We start from the raw sequence: 20,107 nt of genomic DNA on the forward strand, positions 1-20,107 counted from the left end.
TAGTTCTATCTTTTATTGTTATTGCATTTTATATTGGGTGGAATGCAGATTTAAGCTTTGATTATATTACGTGAAACCAGCAGATTTTAAGTTGGTTGTGATTAGGGTTTAAGCCTGCTAAAAGTAGCTTAATTCTGGATCTATCCTATTCTTAGCTATTATGAGAATTTTTGCAAACTGAAACAGTATTTACAATAGAAACAAATCTATTTTATGACTTTTTATTTTAAAAAAACCCTACTTTTTAAAAGGATGCATTACATTTTATAATATTTAGTATTTAAAAAACAACAACAACAATCCTTCTCTTGGAATGTTACATTTTTGCAGAGTAGATCTCTTCACCCTCATAGAGACACAAACCCAAACCGTCTTTTTTCACACTTTCTCGAGCTCTGAAAATATAAACTGTTAAGGAAATGAATATTGCACTCCTACCTCAAGCAAAATATATTTTCCCTAAAAATAGAGAAAGTTAAACTCATTTAGAAAAATGGCTTGTGTGCAACTAAATGTTGTGGGAATTGGATGGGCAAATAGGGTTCTTAATGGAAGAATGTTTTAATAGACATGATAGCAAGGACTGGCCTGTTCACACAATACCAAGTCTATATTTAGGAATGGGATTAAATGTTGCCAAAGTAAAGGGAGTTAATCAGAACTCTTCTTATATAGCTTGTTTACAGCGGATTAAATTAGCCTCTTACAACTCTGTAATACATTGCTGGAATTTCCTTGCATTTAAATAGATTGCTTCTTGAAACTACTGGAAGGAGGCTCTGTCAGGCAAAACAAAAATGCAAGTTAGATTGCCTCTTCCTTTTAAATAAATAAGTGTAAATGTATACATCTATCTTACTGTGTACATGTATACAATAAGATAGATGACTGTTAGAGACATCTATAATGGAGAACGAGAGAAAAAAATACTGAAAGTAGACATCATCTTTCTCCCAGCACACTTATCTTGCCAGTTTGGGATGTCTGTGGATAATATTGATATACAATAAAACTTCAATTTGACAAACCATTTAAGGGGAAGGGTTGTCTGTTAAATCTCATCAGCACAACTTATTTCTTGTCTGCAATTATGTTATTATTTTTGCATCATTTGCATCAGTTTATGTCACAATATAAATTGACCTAAAGACTTCAATTATGTAATTACAAAATTGACATAAACAAACTCAGTGACATAAGTTACAGCAGTTTGCTGGACTACTTCAGAAAAACAGTGAAACCCAAAATAAAGTTTTGTTCGTTGATAGAAGTCTGCAGAATGGCGGTCCAGAGACAAAGTTTTACTGTGTACTTCATTTTCCAGTTGCTTAGGTATCCTTGGCAAAAAATCAGGAGTCTTACAGTACCTTTTTCCAGCTAACAAACTTTATTCAAAGGCATAAACTTTTGTGAGCTGTAGCTCACCTCATCATCTTAACTCTTAGAGACTAGTTGTTAGGTAATTTAGGTAGTTTAATAGTCATAATAAAACATTCTGAACATTCAGTTCTTTTTTTCATAAGAGTTGTAGACATTCATAAAAAGAAGAGCTAAATACTTGGACTGCATTTGTGCTGGACATATTAAGGTTTTTTATAGAAAGAATTCATTTTACAGCTTTGTAACAGTCCCATTTGGGAAACGCACTAGAGATATTTGATCCCCTCTCTGTTCAAATTACAAATGATAGTTTCTCATATTATCACTCACTCTTGGATTAGTATGTTATTTCTGTAGTCTCTGTTGATACCATAAAATGAATATCATTGCATTTGTATTATAGCTTTAAAAAATCAAAGTAGGTTCCATATGGGGAAGCAGTGTTGAGAACTCCAGTTCTGCTTGTAAGAAAACAAGTTTTGCTTGTAAGAAGCTAGAAACTATTAAGATACTGAATCATATAATTTTGCTTTGTTTGTTTTATAGAATGTACTTTTATTGGTCAATGACCGAAATAAAGTTTCTGTCTACCTGTCATAGTCTTTGACATTAATAGGACATTCTTGAAAGTATACTAGTGGGTACCTTGGGGTCAAAGTATTGATCTGCTGTTAGATTTACAAATTCTGGGCATGTTTATAGTGAATTTAGTTACAGCTATAAATTGATGTGTGTGGAATTGGTAGCTTTAATCTTACAGAATCTCTGATGATGAAAATTAAGAACTCAGTTTAAGGGTCCTTCTCTGATCAGTTTACAGAGCAATATATGGATTATTTTTCATGTACTATTTGTCTTTGGGAAATATTGCAAATTTTCAAAATCTCCAAGAGTATTATTTGATGGGAATGTTCCCTTCAGCCAGTGTACCAGTACAATGTAATGTTTCACCCATTTACGCACATGGTGTAGGTGTCTATTGAGTATTTATGAAATCATTCATGAGTTTATATAGCTTCCTTAAAAACGAATCAAAGCAAGAAATTAAGGATGTCCTCCTTCCTCTAGCAGGACATAACCATCTTCTTACTAACCATTCCTACAGAGAAGCAACCAACTGCCAAATCCATTCTGTTTAAACGCAATATCTAGATTCGTGACTTTATGTGCTTTCTAAATAAAATATTGCTCAATTGGTGAATACCTTCAGTTCTTCTCATGTTTAGTCCAACCATAAGAAGTAGTAAGCAGCCTTTCCCCTCTTCTAGTTGTAGTTGTGTTGGTGATGTGAGTGGTAGGGTGGTCTCTTTATTTACAGCATGTTTGTGTTCACTGAGAAGCCAAGTTGTGAGTTGGAAGCCTAAGAGTGGAGGGTTCTTGCTCACATGGAAGCACTTGCATAGAGGACTTATGAAGTCATCTCCAGAGTAGCTGCTGATTGCAAGGGGTATGTTCGGGGAGCTGTTGATTTTCTATTGTGGGTATAGAATCACTGCTTCCTGATAAGTAAGCAGAGACTGAACAGAAGGCAGACAGATTCTAGGGAGTAAGTGGATTTAGCAAGCAAACAGGGAAAGCAAACAAGAGTTTGTTACTGGAGTGGGGGAAGAGTTACTAACAAATTTTCCTGAGCAAATAGTATGTACTTGGCTAACCAGAGAGCCTGAGAAGGGAAAAATAAGAAATAAAAGACTTTCTATGAAAATGAATGGACAGGACCTGGTGTTTGTGACTTTCAGTGCTTGTGGCAAATTTGTGTTTCTGCCTAAAAAGACCTTGCATGTATTTGCAATAATTCAGACTTGTAGTAGTTCAAAGTCTTAACAAAGAAAGGAGACACTGTAACAGGAACTGTCATGGGAAAATAGCTCTCCATAAAATAAACAAAGGAACAAGCCCAGTGGACAAGAATGGAGATCAGAAGCAAAGCCTTGAAAAAGATACTCTACACCACTGGAACTCCGAAACAGCTTTCAGATCTCAAAAAAGAGCACGTTCTGAGCCTTCAGTGGGGAAAAAGGGAGACATAATGGAATTGGAGCAGTAGATCCCTGAAAGGTAGGGAGATGCAATTGTTTGCTGTAAAAAAGGGAAAAGTAGCTGGTGACTACTGTGAGGAATCTAAACACTAGACCTGTCGGTTCATGAAGTGTGCTGTCGGTTCATGAAGTGTGCAGAGAAATGGGACCCAACAACTTCCAAGTTTCATCAAGTCTGCTAACAACTACCCCTTCCTGCTAATCTATGTGGAAACAGTTCATCATGCAAAGGAGAGCTACAAGTTCCTAGAAAGAAAATGAAACTCCTGTTCAACACTCCACTTCTATCAAATATGGATGTTTTCCACCTCTGTAAGCCTCAGGTTTATAAGCAAATATGGCCTAAGCCTGCAAATAAAATTTTACAAATATAGACAAATTAATGAAAAATGCAGTTTAAGGAATGATTACAGATTATGTGAAGGAGACACTAAAAGTGTTGGAAATAGACATTAAAACCAAACTGTGCAGGCTCACTTCCATAGAAATGACATAGAAGAAGAAGAAAGGGACATAGTAACCCAGAGATGCTGGTTTGGTTTGGTTTGTAAAATTAATACATATTCAAAAAGCTTATTTTGTACTTATTGTGGTTGACATGTATGAAAAATATTGTGAATAGTAACAGGAAAAAGGGAACTCATTGGATGCCATTTGTATAATAATAGTTCAGACTCTAAAAAGCAGATAGAGGCACCAACATATAATGAAAGAGGAAAAAAGAGGCAGAGAAAGTCTTCAAGTTGATTATAAAAGCAGGTGAGAAGATAACCTGCCACTAGTTGTTTCCTGTTACAGATTATTATTACAACCCAAAAAAACCCAGAATGTTGAAAACCAAGTTAAGGAAAATAGACTTAAAAAATAAGTGTGAATCTCTGATCTGGGTCTTGCTGTTTATTTAGTGTCTATAAAATAAAGACAAGTTATCCTGTTCCCACTTTCTCAGTTCTGCAGGAATTACTCTAATGGAAGAATGTATTCTTCCTTCCCTATCAGAAGAAGCTATTGGTAAAAGTTGGATTACTGCATCAGTGGTTTTCCAAATCCAAATGTTTAAGTGACTTCCACCAGCTCTTTGGTGTGGCTTTCTTTTATATCTCATCTTTAAAAAAAAAAAAAAAAGCATTATGCATAATATTATGGAAACATGATTATTGCATGCCCATATCATAGCCACCTCCTCTTTAACAGTTAAAGTTTGAACTTGGAACTGAGTTTTGGAAATATCAGCAAGAAAATAAGATGTAGAAATTTGAATTTTAGAGCTTCTAGTTTAACACTCATACTATTTCCCTTTTCAATGTTATACTTAATTACATCCAAATTTCAACAATAAAAGAACTACTACAACAGTTATTTCTCTGTGCTTTGTTCAACGCAAGAGAAATAGACTTCAGGTTAATTGTCAAGTGTTCATTGTTTCTGTTTAGGCCCTTATTGAGAACTTTGGCCATGATTGTTCCATCTCTTTTTTCCAAATTTTGTTTCTAAGTTGCAATCAGTGTATACTGCTCCCAACAATTCAGTAACATATTACATCAGGCATTATGTACATTACATCAGACATCTGGTAGGAGTGTTAGGTTAGTTATCCCTGCTTCCTACAGGATAGCTGCTGCAAAATAGTTATTGTAAAAAGGCTTCGTAAGTAATGTCATCTTATAATGTACTTTTTCTGAGAGCTGTTACAAAATTGCCTTCCTTTTGATCCTTTAGGTCCTTGTGTCTTTGTGCGTGTTTCCCTTTTAATAATTGTTTCCCTACACTTTTGCAACAGAAAGGAGGTGAAAAGCTATCATTGTTCCACATTTAAAAAATCCATTCACCTACAATTGTTTTGTAACACTGGATAAATAGAAAATGGGGAGGGGAATTTTTTTTTCCTCCTTCCTTTGTGCATGAAAGTACTTATAAGCTCACCAACATGGGAAGGATGTGTTTTTGAAGTGGAAAGATAGCCCTCCTCCCTACTTCAGTATGTTAAAAACAGACATAGATTTGAGACATTAATACAGTCTGTGCAAATCCAATTCCCTCCAGGCTAGGCTTAATGTCCTATAGGATGGAAGGATGGAATCTCCTCTCCCAGAAGTTCTCTGGGTCACATCTATGTCCCATCTCCTGCTTTGGGATAGAGAGCATAGTAGTTCCTTCTGCCATCACCTATCTTTCAGGGGGTACCTCACACAGTATCTACTGCATAGTGTAGAAGTGTGGTGTCTAGAGGATTCGTCCCTTTCTTCTTTCCTTGGGAGTTAGACCAAATTCAAAAGAGATAAACAGAAGTAAAGTTTATTTTTAAAAAATGATAAAAAGAAATCCAACCCAGTGCTCTAAAAAAGAAAAAAAAAAGATGGTCATTTAGGTCCAGACTTTGAAACATAAATACTTATTCTGGCATAAATGCATGCAATGAAATATTAAGGTATTGGTACCTGTAAGGTACTAAGCAGATGTTTGCTTTTGATTATTTTCCTTAATTTTTTTTTAACTTAGTTTGGAGTGAATAACTTTTTTTTTTAAATTACAATATAGCCAAATATATATTAGTGTAACAGGTAGAGTTTTGTTTTAAAAAATTGATAGTTTTGCCAATAAATGCATTACTATAGCATCGAGCAGAATTAAAGTAATGAGTGGAATTTTTCCTCCTTTTTTCCTTACAGATTTGGGACATAAGCGATGATGAAACACTCTGAAAACCTAATGAATGAAGTAAAAGACAACCAACAAGCCGACTTAATTTAGGTTGTGTTGATGTATTTTTATCAGTCATTTAATTATTGCTTCCTTAACTTTACTGCAAATATAAACATGTTCAGTCTACATCATTGATCAAGAAGGGACACTGTGACAGTCTCAAAGCAAACCTACTGTGGTTGCTCCTCTTTTTATTGTGTTCTTGATGCACATATAGTTGTAAGACACTTCAAATTAAAATTATTTCTCGTTTTTCAGTTTCTAAATACTTATATTTAAATTTTCTCTTTAGTAAATATCTTTGTATTCCCCCCCCCCAATCTGAATGTTTCTTTTAAGTAAATGTTCACAATTAATTTGAAAAATACTTTTCAGTGTTTTAGGGACTTGTCACTACTGTGTAAGACTGAACCATAAAAAGTTACCCACACTGGGAATAAATAAAGAAGGCCAGCTGTTTTGAGATACAAAAAGACACTGGATCTTTTTGTCTTGATTACTGTCTGTACAAAGGGACAGTGTAGAAGCTCTATCTTCTCCCAGTACAGAGTTTTCTTCACCCACCCCTTGCTCATGAATCAGGGACTCTTGAAATAAACTGCTATGCAGACAGGAGAGGGGAGATTGAAGAAAATCAGGTACCCCAACATTCCAGTAACTCAATTGCACAAACAGCAATTTAGACTGAAGTCACCTAACAGGATAGTCCTAAAACAATTTCATAGATCCACCTTTTTGTCCATTTCTTTATAACCAGCAATGCAAATCTGTCATTTTTTAAATCATTTTAGGAAATAATACATTGGTCTCTATCCAAAGCCATACAACTGGTTCCATATACTGATAGCATCTGTTGACTTAGCTTTCCCCAAAAAAGAGTTCCCCAACCCATTTTAAGTGTTTTTTGAGATGGCCATGTGGAACATTTTCAGATGCAAACATAAAAGATCTAATGAGAGTCATGCAAATTACTGAAACTTTGGATCATGGTCACACTATTCAAATAATGTGCAAATTAATTTTCTGAAACATTTTTTCAGTGATTTTTCTGGACAGTGCTGTAGCCATTTAAAATTTAATATTTAATGTATGTGAAAAATGTAATATGGATATGTTATTTCCTATTTTTAGAAATGATATTTTTTTAGCCTCCCTATTTAATATCAAAGCAATGAAACAGTGACATAAAATATTCAGACAAAGAGACCAAATATTTCATATTCTTCAACATTGTATCATTTTCCCTTCTGTAAATTATAATCACAAATCTGAGGAGAGGTTCAGAATAGGCAATCCATGATATATTAATTGTTTAGTTTTAATGGTGCAAGTTGCTTATTTAATCCTATGTTACTTAGTTTATAATTTCTACTGTTGTTTAAGTTTATAATTAACTTTCCTGTTGCAGTATTTAGTGAGGAGCCTGGCTGCTGTACAATATTTCCAGTATTGTTTATTTACTAGCTAAATTTCTTGATCATTTAAATCTAGTGAAAAAGAGGAATTATTTTAAAGAAAGCCCAGCTTGTATAGTAAACCATTCTAGTAGCATAAAATTTAATTAGTACTTTTCATTTGTAAGTAAGACTTACTTGTAATTTAAATTAATTAAGGAATCATCTAGTGATTTTCAGGCACATTTTACTGAAAAAATAAATTCATACTGGGGAAAATCAGGACTTTACAGCTTGCTCTGAGTCACCCACACAGACGTCATTTGGAGATAGCGAGCAGGAAACTCTGTTTTGAAAATTTGCAGGCTTGATTAGTTGAGAATCAAAAACAGTTTGGTGTCTCCCAGGAATACTGTCCAATGAGATGTCTGTCTTGACTCTTGGATTATCAACTTTCAATTTGTCAACTGTTTTTTCCCATAGAGAAAAACCTATATATGACATTTTAAACATAAGGTAATATGATGTTTCCTTACTTAGCAATTCGAGTAACTTAGAGTTGTATAAGACTGAACTTGCTTCCTGCCCAGATGCTTCCCAGATGTCTGTGTTGTGCAGAAGTGCTCCAGTGTGACTTAGAAAATTTTCTGTTCTTTAATTTTATTGTTTTTTCCCTCTCCCATGACAAAACAGAATGGCTTGCTTGCTTCCAAACTTTTCCTTTTGTAAAATGTTGTAAGCACTTTAATTGAAGAGGACATAATGAAAGCTTTTATTCAAATGACTGCAATGTACATTAAAAGAACTTCCAAGCACTTTTACTCACAGCTCTGTATCCATGGAGAAGAGGCATCTGGCACCGCCCACACAGTTACTTCCATAATGGAAGAACTTAAATTTGAGCTTTGGAGAATGGGTATGGGCTTTTAAATGATTGCTTTTTATTTTGTTTTAATTTTGGGCTGGCATGGCTTCCCCAAATAAAGGACAAAAATCCTGAAAACTGAACGCTGTGTTGCATTCCTTAGGACTATGACTTGGTGTAAGCAAAAGGAAGTGATACTGGCTTTATTTAAAAGCATAAGGAAAGTATAAATGTGGTGACTTTTTGTACTCAGACCAAAAGTAAGCCTTCATTCTGCCAATGGACATTTTCTCAAGTATTAATACTGGATTTAATAGATCAGACAATGCAGTCTTTGGTCTTTCTGAGAGAAGATATCCTTTAGTTGAGCTTGATTCCTTGTGACTACAAGAACATGTCTGGGTAGTTCTCTTGGCAACAGGACAGGAATGGTTTGCTACTGCATTCTTCTGGGTTTATTCTTTGACTTCTCAGTCTAAGCTACAGCATTAGCCCTAGGATTTCCTAGAAGTTTGTTCTCTAAATATTAACTAGGTCCAATCCTGTTTGATTTTTTGAGATTAGCCAGGATTAGCTATTTGATGCCATCTGTTTGATCCATCTGGCTCAGTGCTAAATATTGACCTGTTTGATTCTGCTGGCCCAGAGCTAAATATGGACAGTTTTGCTTTAAGGTATCTTCTAAGTACTATTGAAATTCCTTTTTTAATTAGAGGTAATGGGCTGTAATAGTAAAGGGGAAGTAACAGTGCTGTGCATGGTATTGCAATGTCTGATGATCAAGATTTAAGAAGAGCAACAATTCTCTGTTCCATCTGATGGCAGAAGTAATTAAATAAGCTGACCATCAGGTGTCAGCTTCAAGCAGTAGTTATCTAACAATGTCTAGTTATCTAACAAAACACACGAAGGAGACACTGCATGTTAGTCAACTGAAGCTTCCATACACCCATCATAGATAGAGACTGAAGACAATAGATCTAGGAATATCTGTGAACCCCATGTGGAAGTGAAGATGTTGTGCCTGAAAACGGGGAAAAATATTCTGTTTTTCAAGGAACATAGCTGCCAATTGTCCTTTTTTCATCCTGCTGCTTCTTACCAAGCAGTATAGAAATGGAATGAGTGATCAAGCTAGATACTTGGGGTAGATGTGCCATCACTGTAATGGGAGTTGAGAATACATGTGAATACATGTGTTATCTGGCCCAGAATAGTAAGACACAGAATTTTCTCCAATGAATACTCTAAACAGTATCTTGCTCCAAATCCCACTCTGTTCTATTGTTGAGTTATAAAATGAATTGCCTCCAGTCTTTGGTTTTTACCAATTCTTTATCTAAAAATTATGACAACAATGGCTGTAAAATAGTACATTGAGTACATTAAAAATAAAAACTAAAACTATCAACATGTAAATAAGATTTATTTCTATATACAGGAGATATTTAATAATATTAACATTTTGTACAAAAAAAAATATGGCTGCCCCATGGAAGAAGTCATATGAAGTTGATAATGTGTGTGGCTTTATTTTGAAGCAGAAGTCCATTAGTAACTTCAGACTGAAGTGCTGTTTACTGACTAAGTATGAGCTGCAACAAATACATTTCTGTTGTGAGTGTGCTCAAGAGATTTTACAAATGACTTAGATGAGGGTAAAGAGAGAAAGAGTGAAATAAATACCAAGCACCATCATGCAATCAAGGACAGTCTACAAAGACTGATTGTCTCTGCTGTGGCCAAAGTTCCAGCCCTGGTGCCAAGAGATAGTAGTTTCTGCATTTAGCTATTTCATGGAGTGATTTAAATGGGCTCATAGACCACGATGAGAAATAGTCTCAAACAACTATATAATTTAAATTGTAATTGTGACTATAATAAGACAATCTGCAATGGCTGGGCTCACATAACACACTACGTACAATGTGATTTATTTATTTACATATATATTGTTTAGATAGGTTGAGCAGCTATTAGCTAAGGTGAAGTATGAAACAGGCCATCATGACTTTTTCAACAAGCCATAATTTGGAAGAATAACTGTATACTTTAGAGGTGCATGTAGTCACTATAGTAATCAAGTAAGTTGCCTGCCATTATGACAGCAAATGGAAATTGTGTATGTTGTAAGAAATGCACTGCATACAATATGGCAATTTTGGATTGGATCAAAACTTAGACATGTTTAGAGTAGACCCAATGAAATCAATGGGAAGTTAGATTTAGAGCATTTATTTAAAAAAATTATAAAATAAGGAATAAAGGAAAGCACTAAAATAGCAAAAGAAGATTAAAATTCACAACAGCACTATTATTAAATGGCCTTTGGGCATGGAAAGATGATAAAGATGGTGCCTGGCATACTTCACTAGAGAAGACATTCCTAGGTCCATCAGACCCACTCATGGGTAGCCAGGTCCCTAGAATAGGCCTTCAACCATGACCTAGGAACATAACAAAAAAGGAATTCCTTCATAGTCCCAAACCATAAATGGCTTTATGCTTAAAATCAGCACCTTGTACTGGGACCAGAAATGAAATGAAGTGCAAGTCAATGAAGATCATAAAGAATTCTTGTGATGTGTTTCATATCACCCAGTTCCAGTCAGAACTCTTGCTGTAATATTTTGTACTAGCAGAAGCTTCCAAACCATCTTCATGGGTAGCACCACAAAGAACACCTTGTAATAATTTTAAAAAGCTATTAGGGTATGGATTATTATTGTGAACCTATGTATATCCATATAGGGGCCAAAGTAGTGGAAGGTATTTAATGCCACAGAGATCTCTGGATCCAGAAGCATCCTAATGCTACAGCGTTGAGTGCGACCCCATCCAAAACAGATTATTCTCACCTTCTCTGTGCAGATGAACATCAGCTAACATCAAATCTGTCTTATCTGGACTAAACTTCAGTTTTCTGGCCCTCATCCAATCCAATCCATGATCATGATCACATTCATTTAGGAACTCAAGATGGCATATGTGGTACATCTTCCTCCTATTTTTATCCAAACCAACAACTCTGTGATGTTATTGGGCTGAGAGTGTACTTGAGAGCATAGAAAGTCATCCAATAAACTTTTGTGGCTGAGGGTGTACTTGAACCTGGGCCTCTCTATTCCTAGTCCAACATTACATCACAGTGGCTCTCCAGAGTAAGTATTTGAAGTAAGCTTATTAACTAGATGTATATTTTGTACACTGCCCTAGAGTCCTTAAGGATTGAGGTGTCAGTAAATAAAATCCAAGCTGAATGGCAGCCCTTTACACATAGAAGGAGATAATATCAGGGGCATAATTGGAGTGGCAATCTATTTAATTTAATCTCCCTTCCTGGCAACCCTAATACTTGACTTGACTTGAAACGGTATAGCCTCTGCATCAACTTAGCTCAATTTTTAGTTCTGTTTTTTTTTTGTGGGGGGGGGCTATCAGAATGCAGCTTAGTGGGAATAAAGATGTATGGTTTTTATGCATAATAAGTATACAGAGAAAGACTGTTGTGTTTAAAAGTTTTTACTGAAAGCTGCCATGTCCCACTTGGATCCCCTGCCTAATATTACTGTGATTACATCACCTTTGCACGTTTGAGTTCTCAGGCATTCTACACAACAATATCCAACCTTGCTTTCCAGCTTTCCACAACCATCTCCCTTTCTGGCTTTCTGCACAAGTTCATCAGCTATGGCCCTTTCATTGGCATATCTTTCCTTTTTCCATCCTGGTAAGCAGCAAGCCCCAAGCAGCTCCAGCATATTTATTGCATCTTTTCTGCACCACCACTGTTCTGTGACTTTCTCTCAGCCACACAACTGATTCAGCCACAAAACCCCTTCTCTTCCTTGTTTTCCTTGAAGAAGGCTGTGCAATTTCCAGATTCTGCACTGTGGTTAGTATGCCCTCGTGCCGAAGAAATATAAATACTAAACCAGTTAAATACTAAACTGGTTCTAAGAACCGTGATTCTGAAAGGAAGCTACAACTAAGGGCGAGGCAATGTGTGGCTTGACCTCTCAGTGGACTGCAACTTCCATGGTCCTTCTTTGTGTCAGCCCAGCTGACTAGGGCTAATGGGAATTAATTTGTGGATGCCACAATCTGGTCACACTAGTTTTAGTGTGACGCAGGAGTTCACCCACACATGGGTACATGTGTGTAAGCCCACACTCTGTTTGCATTCATTTGGCTCGTTCTCTAGACTAGATCACGCAGTTAACTGCCAGACTGTTGTACATTCAGAGGGCCCTACCCTGAATAGGTAACATTTCCAGGCATAGATGGCATTGCAAGTACATGACTGCCCCCTTGCTTTACAAAAAATTGCCCATGAAGAAATGGGGACCCAAGGTTTGTGTGCCCACCTCTTCTCCATACTTTAATTTTAATGGGAACAGGCTAATATGCTCATGGGCTTGACTCTGAGGCATGGACCATGTGGAAAACTGTTACACTACTGTTCTATATTTGGTGGACTGCATAGTTATTTTTCATCATTCTCATACAAGCACAAGAAGCGATTCTTGGTAACAGTTACTTAGGGTTGCATGTACATTAGATACGGTTGCCTAACTTGCTGTCACAAGGCAAACTTATTACCATCATTGTTTGTTCCTGTCCCTTGAATGGCACCATTCAGTGTGGAATCCTGCGAGGGCTCCACTCCTTTGCTGGATGGTTGCTTTGGATCACAAGAGGGGAACGGTTCAGTGCAGTAATAGGACAGGAAAGAATCTTGCATTTTTCTAAAAGAAGGATCTGAGGAACCAGAGTAGGGAATGCAAATGGAACCAATCATAAACATGAATTTGGGAGCGGGAGGTTGCATTTCATTCCACAAGCATGAAGAAAAAAATAACCAATATCCTCCTTTATGACAGATGTTTTATAACAAAATCAGTGTGACCTCTAAAATGACAGGCCAACAAGGAACAGTGCGGCCAGTCATCCATCATGCGAGGGGCTGAAATGGCCTCGTGTCAAATGGATGAAGGGTGCTGGAATTGAGTCACAGCTTTGTCATGAATTTCAAAAGTCTATTGTAGGAGTTGTGGTGGCGATGATGTTTTTACTTTTTGTTTTTACCTCTGGACTGTCATGAATACCCAGAATATCAATTTAGAATTCCTCCCACATATCTTGTTACAAAGAGAGAAATTTGTCAGCTGGTATGAATATCAACCGAAGTATTGCCACAACGAATGAATAAATTATATTATTGTGCTATATGAAGTAGTAGGCTCCTAAATGTGTTGTTAAAAGACTTGATGGATCAGTTCCAGTAGAAATGGCTGCTCATCATCTTTCAGCCATGTTGCCAAGTCCAAGGAATTGGACTCCTGAATCAAATTATTTTCTATCATTTCTATATCTTATGGTCATTTGTCACTCCCATACATGAAGAATGGAACACAAGGCAAAATGTTCCCTAAATATAGAAAACTAGAAAGTGAGAAGACCTAATATTTTTTCTGACGTGCTAGTTTTCTGTTGTATGATGGCGGTTCTTTCCTATCTGGTTCCACTGGCAACATAAGAGGTAGAGCCTGATTTCACCCTTTCATCTGCTGTATCTGAAAGCTCAGTCTGAAAAAGTACACTAGGGAGACGTGACCGAGTTGGCTGGCACTCCTTGATCCGTGAGCTGACAATCTTTGGCCTTGGCTGACACCTTCTTCCTTTATGATTTATAAATAGGTAGTGAAGTTGAACTGCACAATCACACTTTCCTCCTCTCATGTACAAGCTTTACAAGTATGTGTAAGCCATCATCTATAAAGATTAGAATGTGGAAAGAAAAATATAATTAGAAGAGGGAGGAGGAAAATATTATTATCTTCTCTGGGAGCAATCAAAAGCTTGGCTGCTGAGCTTCAAGACAAAGGGACTGTGACTGCAAAACAGCATGTGGTTGGGGAAAGTGTTCAGTGTCATCTACTGGCCTAAATTACTTCTCTCTACTCTCTAGAGCATGCTGGCTGGGGAATTCTGGGGGTTGAAGTCCACACATCTTAAAGTTGCCAAAGTTGAGAAACACTACTCTAGAAATACCTACCATGCACCAGCATCTTTGGGTCAGTTCAAAGGGAATGCGCCCCATCTTGGTAATTGCTGTAATGTTGCAAACATGTTAGCAGTTACACTATGACTAGCATGTGCGCTGTCTCTACTTGTTTACAGAGCTTTGTCCTCTGAGCCACTCAGGACAGAGATAGTCCCCTATTTGTTCCCTAATAGATCAGTCTAGAAAACACCCAAGACCCAAAACAGTTTGCTTTAAAAAAAAAAAAAATACAAGTCCACCGACATCTATGATCCACTGTTTTGGATGGTCAAGAAATGAATGCCTGAAAATCCTTAAGTTGCTTCATTCTTGTTTTGTTTCCACTCATTATAAGAATACTTCTGCTGTATCCGTGCCTTGCTCTTTGTGTATGTATATACAGTATATCATATCTTGGGAGCTTAACTTGTACATTCTACTGCCAACATACATTAACTTTGAAGGAAGCAGCACTTTTTAAAAAGTACTATAAGCACTAGACTGGTTTGTATGTCTGTGTTACATAGAGGAATGTCCTCAAACCTCAGCTCCTTCCTCAAGTTTGTTTCTGTATTTATTTCTTATTTGTTCCATCTACTTACGTTAAGAATCACAGGCCTCTTGTGTAAAAATGGAAGGTATGCAGGAGCAAAGTGTTTAAAGGCAGTGTACTGCTGAATGATCTCCCCCTCCCTATCATCTGCTTTGATTCTTGATAATTGACAGGACTGTAATTTAGATTATTTTTTTTTCTACGTCATGGATTATTACTGGAGCAGAGCAATTCCTTTTGAGATGGCACTGAGTCATAGAAACGTCCTGTAACCTGCTGTTTCCTGGCGATAATGTGCTTGATTCAGCATTCCCAAATAATGCAGACTTAATGCAGAGCAGGGGAATGTAAACCAAAAGTACTAACTCTCCTCTGCAATCTTGATGTCACTCCATTATTAATCTGAAGTAGACCCTGCTGCATTTTGGTGCACTATGGGGCATTTCAATTCAGTTTTTCAGCTGAACAGGCCTTTTTCTTAGGATAACATCGTTCTCCTATAAGTTCTATAACTTAGGATTTTACATACATAGTGTTGTGCAATTGTTTTTCTGTTCTTTGCAGTCCTTTGCATTCAGAAGTTGGCTTTGCTTTGTTCAACATAAAAATGTTGAATGTGCATAAGGCAGAGCTGCATGTAGCTACTATAAGACAAAATATGGCCCTGTTCACACAGCATGCTCTGCCATTTTGTGATTTGTTGGGGTTTGGCTTAATAATGGTGAAAGCAGCCAGTTATGGCTTATTCAATAGATTATAGTTAAAAGATAATTTAGCCTGAAATGTGAAGCCAGTCATAGGCTTATCATATGCTATAAATTCCAGATTCTGTAAACCCAAAATGACAGCTGCTTTGGGATTGGTTAATACTATAAACCTGTGACAGTGAGTTATGGAAGATGCTCATTGACTGAATGTTTCGCTCAGTATGTCATGTGAACACAGCCTGTTCAGATGAAATGGACCAGGCATCTAAAATCTGTGTCTCATTCTTCAGTTCTCGATCTTGACCCAAAAACTTCTAGGAAGGCAAGTGGGTAGCAACACAGTTGCTAAAATATGTGAACTGAATCCCTACAACTGTATGAGGGACACACCAAAGAACATAATCTTTGGGGGAGGAGAAGGAAGAACTTATTTAGTTCTTATTAACTAACTTGTGTATTAACTAACAGTATTAACTAATAAGTTAACTTATGAGATTTCCAGAAAGCAATACATTGTATTGCATGATATGAAACATTCAGGTAGCTTGAAATAATACAATGGTCTGACTGATAGTCCAAGAAATAATAATTGTCATTACTGATTAACATATCTGAGAATGAAATATTTATCTATTGTGAGATCTCAATTTAATAATGCGTTTTATTCTAACCATTATGGTAACATCCAGTAACAGATGTTTTCTGTACACATTATTTGAAAGGAACCACTTAAAGTATCTTACCAAGTGACTTGGCATTGTTAGCTCAGGCAAGCCTTATTACAATTTAAGAAAACCAAATACCACATGTTCACATCTGTAAGATTTAAGAGCACTTTATTGTTCATTAAGGCTACTTTTAAGTACAAAAAAAAAAAGATGGCCTGCCAAACCTTTTTTAAAAATTGCCAGGTGAAACAAGGCCACAAAAGAATGATATGTTACAGATTTACAAACATGGAGAACATTGTTCAAGCTGGACTGTAGATCCTGTGGCTCTGTGAAAAAAACTTCATGTAAGAATGAGGTTAATATCCTTCCTCCTTCTCCTCCCCCTCCCAACCCTTTTGGCTTTCAAAAAATAATTCTATTTCCCTTGGACTATTTTTTTCCCCAAATGGTTATATATATACTACACATCACACTGAGACGATAATCCTCAGCGCACTTACTTCAAAGTATGTTCCACCACAATCAACACAAGTTTATGTCCAAGTAATGTGTGTTAGGACTGCAGTGCTGATATTTTGTCCCATTTACCTATCACAGATAGGTAAATTTAACTTTGTAGTATTGTGCTTCAAAGAAATGTCAAAAGAGTTCTGTATCCCACAACGTCCATCTGCAGTCATTAGTACTTTCTTGTTAGACCGCTCAGTAGCCTGTAGCAACAACACACTAGTGGCTATTAATTGCTAATGCAGTGTTCTTATAGAATAACTGTGTTCCTGCACTTTTACTGTATTACAGACATCTACAACAACAACAACAAAAAAAGATCAACTTTTTTCTCCAGACAAAAACAAAAGAGAATGATTACAATAAAGGAAAGGGAAAAATTAAATAGCTACATATCATTAACAAATTAATTGTTCCTCAAAAAATACCTACAAATTTCTCTGTACATTCTTTACGCACAGCGTAATGATGGTCTTAAAGTTACCTATATAAAAAAGTATTTTTTTTCTGCACTTTTCTTACAGGGGGTAGGGTACTAAATGCCAAAGGAGACTGAGCATTTAGTTACCCATTAACATGACAGTAAAATGTGTGAAAGGGGCGATGAAGGAGGAGCTTCTCGTCTTTTTCCTGCTTTTAAAAGTAGGCAGCTACACTTTGTATGGAACGGGATGAAACAGGTCCTTTGTTGATCTTTTCTACCCTGCATGCTTTTCATTTTTACAAAAATATAAATTGTGGCCCCAATGCTATAACACAGTCCAAAACACATCATGTGCACTTCAGACTTTTGCCTTATTCTACATGCTTTCAACAGCATCTATCTAAGGTAACCCACTATTAAAAGGACTAATTGTAACTGCTGGAATGTGCGGGGGTTGTGGGTAGGTATGGGTGAGTTGTGACATTTAAAAAAAAAAAACAGCTGAGCCCATTACTACTAAAAGAAGTCTATTCTTTATGCCTGCCTCTATTACCTAGTTAGTGACTATTAATACAGCAAATGAAATAAATGCAAGTAACACCTTTATAAAAAAAATAGAGGAATGTATGGTGCCTTGGCCTAGGTTTATAAGCAGCCTCAAAAATTAGATTCTGAAATGCAATCTGATGTTCAGGCAAAATATTTAACAAGATAATTTCTGCAACTAGAGCGCACACAGATAAATATATTTAATTTTAGTACGTAAGTTTACATTGAGCAGTTGATTCTCCACATGAAAATGGTTTCTTTTGTCATGAATGCCATAGTAGCATCCTGTATCTCACAGCACTCAATGATATATAAACTGCTTCAGTTGAGGCCTGACCAGAGGCGACTGTCCAAGGTTGCTGGCTGCTACAAAAATGAATATCAAATACAAGTATCAGAGTACAACTGTACCAGCAGTAAGTTTATCTAGGACTGTTACTGGAAAAAAAAAACAACTAGTTCTCAACAAAGGCTAATAAGTATATTTCTTACTGTCTATACATTAATAGATACCAGCTATTTTTCCATAAAACATGCATCTTTAAGCACTATTGAACCCTCTGACCTCAGCTCTATTCTAACAAACTGCAGTGTGAAAAAAAATTAAATGCCCATGTTCTGTTGATTATGCAGTCCAGTTGCAAGCACGAAGCACCTGAAATCTACACCGAGAAGACCTATAACCTGTATGAGACTTCCCCTTCCTAAACAAATGTTGCTTCTTGTTTTCAAGAGGCAGAGACACCAGACACTTTTGCCAAGCAGTTTGCCCTCAGAATAGAAGCATCGTGCATAAAGTTGCTATGCAACTCTAGACCTCCTCCAATAGTGCAAATCATACATGACAGTTCTTTTCAAGTATATACATACAAAATTACTTCACAAAGGGAGAAGAAAGTAATGGAGACAAAATCCAGACACAATTCTACCCTCAAGAAGCTAATCAAAGCATACAAGCATTTAGGACAATGAACTGTACAGAATGGCTTTTTTTTTCTTTTTTTTTCCCCATTTACTTGTGTCTATATTTCATTTTTAGAAAAGGGGGCAGCAGAGTTGCATCAGAGGTTTCTTTGGTAACTGAGGCAGGAAAAAAAGAGTGCTACATTATTAAAAAAATATTTTAAAAATCAAATAGTTCCTGCTATCAATTTTAAGGGCATGTGTATTTTTTTTAAAAAGCCCAAGCAAACACACACAAAACATGTATTGAATCCTTATCTCCTTTTATATCATCCCTCCCAAACACTTTTTGTTTTGAGCACTGTTCAAGCTCAGCCAAAACAATACCAACTCATGTTTGGATGAAGAAATTGTGGTCCCGTGTTCATGAGACAACCGAAGGTGAATGATTATGATTGACCAGATGGGAGGAAGGAGGAGAAGAGGATTGGCCCCTCCTGGAAGCAGACTCAGGACTATTGGACACACCATCCTTCGCAGCTTTAATCTGAAGCCAGGTATCTCCAAGAGCTTTGGCAAAGTGGTCATCGACTGATCCTGTGATGGATACAGAGTTTGTCACTGGCTCCGGCTCCTTGTAATTCTTGCCAAGGCTTCTGCGGAAGTGTTCTTCTACCACTGGATCACAGGCAGCAGTAGCTATAGGGGGAAATGCAAAGGCCCATTAAGAAATGGACAAACTAGTGACTTTCCATATGACCAAAAAAACCCCTAACTTCCCTTGCAGCTGGTTCTGCTTTTTAAGCACAATTGGAATAAGCATTATTTACTTCCTAATGAATGTATGTATGTATGAATATTATGCATGTATTGTTATATAATGCCGTGAACTGCTGTTTTAATGGAAATGCTTTATTAGAAATGCACTGTTCAGAATATTCTTCTATTATTGGTATTTTCCGGCCTTGTAAATTAGCTAAGAGGGAAAAAAAGCATGTATATTATTGTCATTTTAAATTATGTCCTGAAAAGCCAAAAACAGCTGTCCCCAACCTGGGTAACCTCCACTTGTTTAGACTTCAACTTCCAGAATTCCCTGGTCAGCAGGGCCATTGCTGAGAATCTTGGAGGTATGCAGATTGGAGAAGGCTGTCAAAACATGTGACTGAACTGCTTCCCTGTAGATTGTTGTATGCTCACAACACTGTTCCCATAGAGAATAGGAAAAACTGAAAATCAGAAAATCATGTGGGTTTTAAGAAAGTTCCAAAAAGAATCTAAGAGATGTTGAAGCTTTTAAAACCAATTCATTGTGCACAATTCTTTCCTTTGTACTTCTTGTTCGTGTTATTCTAGACACAATAAT

General features: G+C 36.6%; 2 protein-coding genes across 5 annotated transcripts in view; one reads left to right on the top strand and one right to left on the bottom strand.

Annotated features, from left to right (window-relative positions):
* Positions 1-14,681, top strand: part of ATG7 (autophagy related 7) — a 111,795-nt gene extending 97,114 nt beyond the window's left edge. The window contains exon 18 of the mRNA XM_007434320.4: positions 6,089-14,681. Coding sequence (XP_007434382.1) covers positions 6,089-6,121 — 33 coding nt within the window. The 3' untranslated portion in view covers positions 6,122-14,681. The remainder of the gene's footprint in view (positions 1-6,088) is intronic.
* Positions 14,682-17,772: 3,091 nt separating this feature from the next.
* Positions 17,773-20,107, bottom strand: part of VGLL4 (vestigial like family member 4) — a 101,076-nt gene continuing 98,741 nt past the window's right edge. For all 4 annotated transcript variants that reach the window (XM_088134113.1, XM_088134112.1, XM_088134114.1 and 1 more), the window contains one exon: positions 17,773-19,440. In XM_088134113.1, the coding sequence (XP_087990239.1) occupies positions 19,166-19,440 (275 nt within the window). In that variant the 3' untranslated portion in view covers positions 17,773-19,165. The remainder of the gene's footprint in view (positions 19,441-20,107) is intronic.

This window comes from Python bivittatus, unplaced genomic scaffold, assembly GCF_059951505.1.
Source record: "Python bivittatus isolate LINGU-HERP-01145 unplaced genomic scaffold, Pbiv_v1 ctg000080_np1212, whole genome shotgun sequence".
NCBI classification, from domain to species: Eukaryota; Metazoa; Chordata; class Lepidosauria; order Squamata; family Pythonidae; genus Python; species Python bivittatus.